Genomic DNA, 2,922 nt, shown 5'->3' with positions numbered 1-2,922 from the left:
TGTTGGAAACAGAAATCTTTATATATTAACTCTAGAACACAACGTATAACATACAAGTTCAGAACACCATGGAGACATTCCATTTCACGTTCTGAAATTAGTGCTTATATGAATATTAATATGCTAAACAGACTAAATCAACAATCAAGAATCACCCCCAACACTTCTCTCTTGCCAAAAGAAGTTAACCAGGGTAACCTTCTTCTATATAAACCGATGGTCCTGCCAAACTGGCCGATGAGTCCTGATCCGATGCTTCTGAGTTGCCAAAGCTAAGCCTAGCTCAGGCAGGCATATCTATATGCAGCTCGAAGTTGTATTAATCCTGAGTCCAAGAACCACAAACCAGTCCCTAAATTTGCAGAACCCTCAATGACCACCAACAAGTGTGACATAGTAAGAATTAATACTACACAAACTTACATCTACACACCATTACTGTGAAAGGGAGTAAAAAAAAAAACCCGAGTTGATGAAATGTCAAACTTTTGTTATGTGTGTCTGCCGGTAGGTAAAGTCAAGTAGTCTATTAACAGTTAGAATTCACGAATTCCTTTATCTCCTTCATGAGACAATGAAAGTGGTCATTATTCGGCAAGAAGTAGAACCCTATCGTGGCCTGCTCCAGATAAAGGAGTTTAACTTCACGACCAGATTTCTCGAGTCCTTCAACATAAGCCAGTTGCCAATCCTGAACAAGATCAAAACCAGCCACAACAACAAGACTTTTGGGGAAGTTGACCCCTTTCAGGCTTTTACCCCTGGGACCAAATATATTGCATGCTGGGTGGTCTCTGTCTTCTCCCTCAGGGAGATAGGCTCTCCAATACCAATCACGGTCTTGAATTGTAACAAAGTATTTACCGTCCAATCTCCTCTCCGATTCGGTTCTCTCCTGCCCACCAAACATTGGGTGAAGAAGGATATTTCCCAGCACCTCTACATCTGCTTCAGCTGCTCTTACTGCAACATGGTGAGCAATATTTCCTCCAGAACTATCTCCAGCCAGATATACATAAACTTTTGAATCCTTCCCACTTTGAAGCCATGTTCTTGTTACAACCCATTTGAGAGCAGCCCAGCCATCATCATATGCACATGGATACCTATGTTCAGGCGATCGACGGTAATTTACAGAGACTACAACAGCTTTGCAATTGCTTACAAGGCGACGACAGAAAGTGTCATAGATAGCACTATTGGCTGAGGAGTGTGTGAAGCTTCCACCATGGAAAAATAATATAACCGGGACGATCTTTGTGGTGCTCAAGGGCTTTTCTAGGTTCAAAATACCCCATTGAGCCTCATTTTCGGGCGCCGGTTGGTAAACCCGATTAAGAAGTCCAGTGGCTCGATCAACATGGTCAAATGAGAAAACCCCATCAACCGGATTTGTATTGGCTGCGACTTTACGTTCAAGGAACTCTGCCAACTCTCTGTTGAAAGTTCCATCAGGCCGGCGAAGGAGATTGTAAGCTAGCTTGAAATTGGAGATGAGGACCCATGTGTTTAACGGAACGACCCTCTACAAGAGAAGAAAAAAGTACAGTGATGAGCACTTTAATCGACCAAAAAGTGGATTAGATAATCCATTGCTCTAAAAACAAAAACAAAACAGACTGGTTATAAGCATAAGGAAACAAAAGATTAGAAAGTAAAAACCGAGATTTTTAAGGAAACGATGAAGAAAATCGTGAAAAAAAACTTCACAGACCCACAGAACACTTTCGAAAGGGTAAAGCGAAATCAGTACAAGGGCAAAACAAAACAGCGGCAGGACTAAATTCATCAAAAATTGCCAAAGAATTCTGGACTTTTGCACCAAATGGAACTGCAATTTGGCAAACTTCTACTTTCCAGAACAAGACACTACATGAAAGGCTAGATAGAACTACGAAAAATGAAATCAACCAAATGAAGAATGAACCATACCATATAATTAACCAGAAAAGGATCGGAGCTATGAGCTGAAAAATCAAGGTTTCGGAAAGAAAGGGTCCTGAGAAGTGAAAACAACTAAAAACCCTCCAAATCAAACTAAAAACAAATCAAACATTTTTCCCCAAAATGAAATTCAAATTCGACTTCCAACTTAGCTACAGAACCAGAAGAGACCAAAAAACCCAATAAGGCAAAAATCATAATGATTCAAAAACCAAGCATAAAAAAGAGGGGGGAAAATTTTTCCATGAAACCGAATCATTATACTTCCTCCAAATTTCCATAACAGAAAAAAAAAAAAAAAAAAAAAAAAAGTGGGAAAGAAAATGCAAAAAAGAGAAAGAGGGAAAAAGAAAGAAGACAAAAGCTTGATCAAAGATAAAGTACCCTGGATTCATTGAGGTTGACTTCATTATCACCAGCCATGGAGCTATATTCTCTCACCCCCCACAAACACCAAAATGATTCAAAACCCAGAACAAGAAGGCCTTTAAAACCCCACAATGATCCTGGGAAAAACACCCCGTTGATTGCTCATAATACCGGAGAAGAAGATGTATTCCTGTGTCTTCGCTGATGGGGGGTTGCTAAAGACGATGTGGGAAGGCGACGACTATACAGAAAAAACAGAGAAGCGTTCTGTGTTAGCTGTGTCTTTTTCTGGTGGGCTTCGTACTCTCTCTTTTAAAGTCTCACTGGGTTTTGATTCCTCGTTTGGGGATTACTGAACAAGGAAGAGACACTTCTTCTCTCTGAAATAAGAGGAAACATAGAACCGCTCAGACAGACCACGCAGAGAGAACAAAAATAAAAAAAGATCAAGGATATTAGGGAGAGAAAGTACAGACGAAGAGAGAGAGGGAGAGAGGAAATGGATTCCCAAGATAAGAGTGAGAGAGATTAGGAGAGAGTGTGTTGGGGAGGTGAGAGTCAAATGCAAAGGAACGTCGATGGTGGACGGAGACGAGAGAGACGACAAAG

General features: G+C 40.7%; 1 protein-coding gene across 2 annotated transcripts; it reads right to left on the bottom strand.

Annotated features, from left to right (window-relative positions):
• On the bottom strand, nucleotides 1-2,922 carry LOC107426069 (gibberellin receptor GID1B). Of its 2 annotated transcripts, XM_048480836.2 has the most exons (3): nucleotides 2,329-2,922; nucleotides 1,933-1,999; nucleotides 1-1,525 (listed from the first exon to the last, which is right to left on the bottom strand). In XM_048480836.2, the coding sequence occupies exons 1-3, from the start codon at nucleotides 2,352-2,354 to the stop codon at nucleotides 530-532; spliced, it is 1,089 nt and encodes a 362-aa protein (XP_048336793.1). In that variant the 5' UTR covers nucleotides 2,355-2,922; the 3' UTR covers nucleotides 1-529. The 2 variants fall into 2 exon arrangements, with proteins under 2 accessions (XP_048336793.1, XP_015891650.1); XM_016036164.4 differs by lacking the exon at nucleotides 1,933-1,999 and having other exon boundaries at nucleotides 2,329-2,918.

This window comes from Ziziphus jujuba, chromosome 9, assembly GCF_031755915.1.
Source record: "Ziziphus jujuba cultivar Dongzao chromosome 9, ASM3175591v1".
NCBI lineage: Eukaryota > Viridiplantae > Streptophyta > Magnoliopsida > Rosales > Rhamnaceae > Ziziphus > Ziziphus jujuba.
This window is presented reverse-complemented; position numbering and strand designations above follow the sequence as displayed.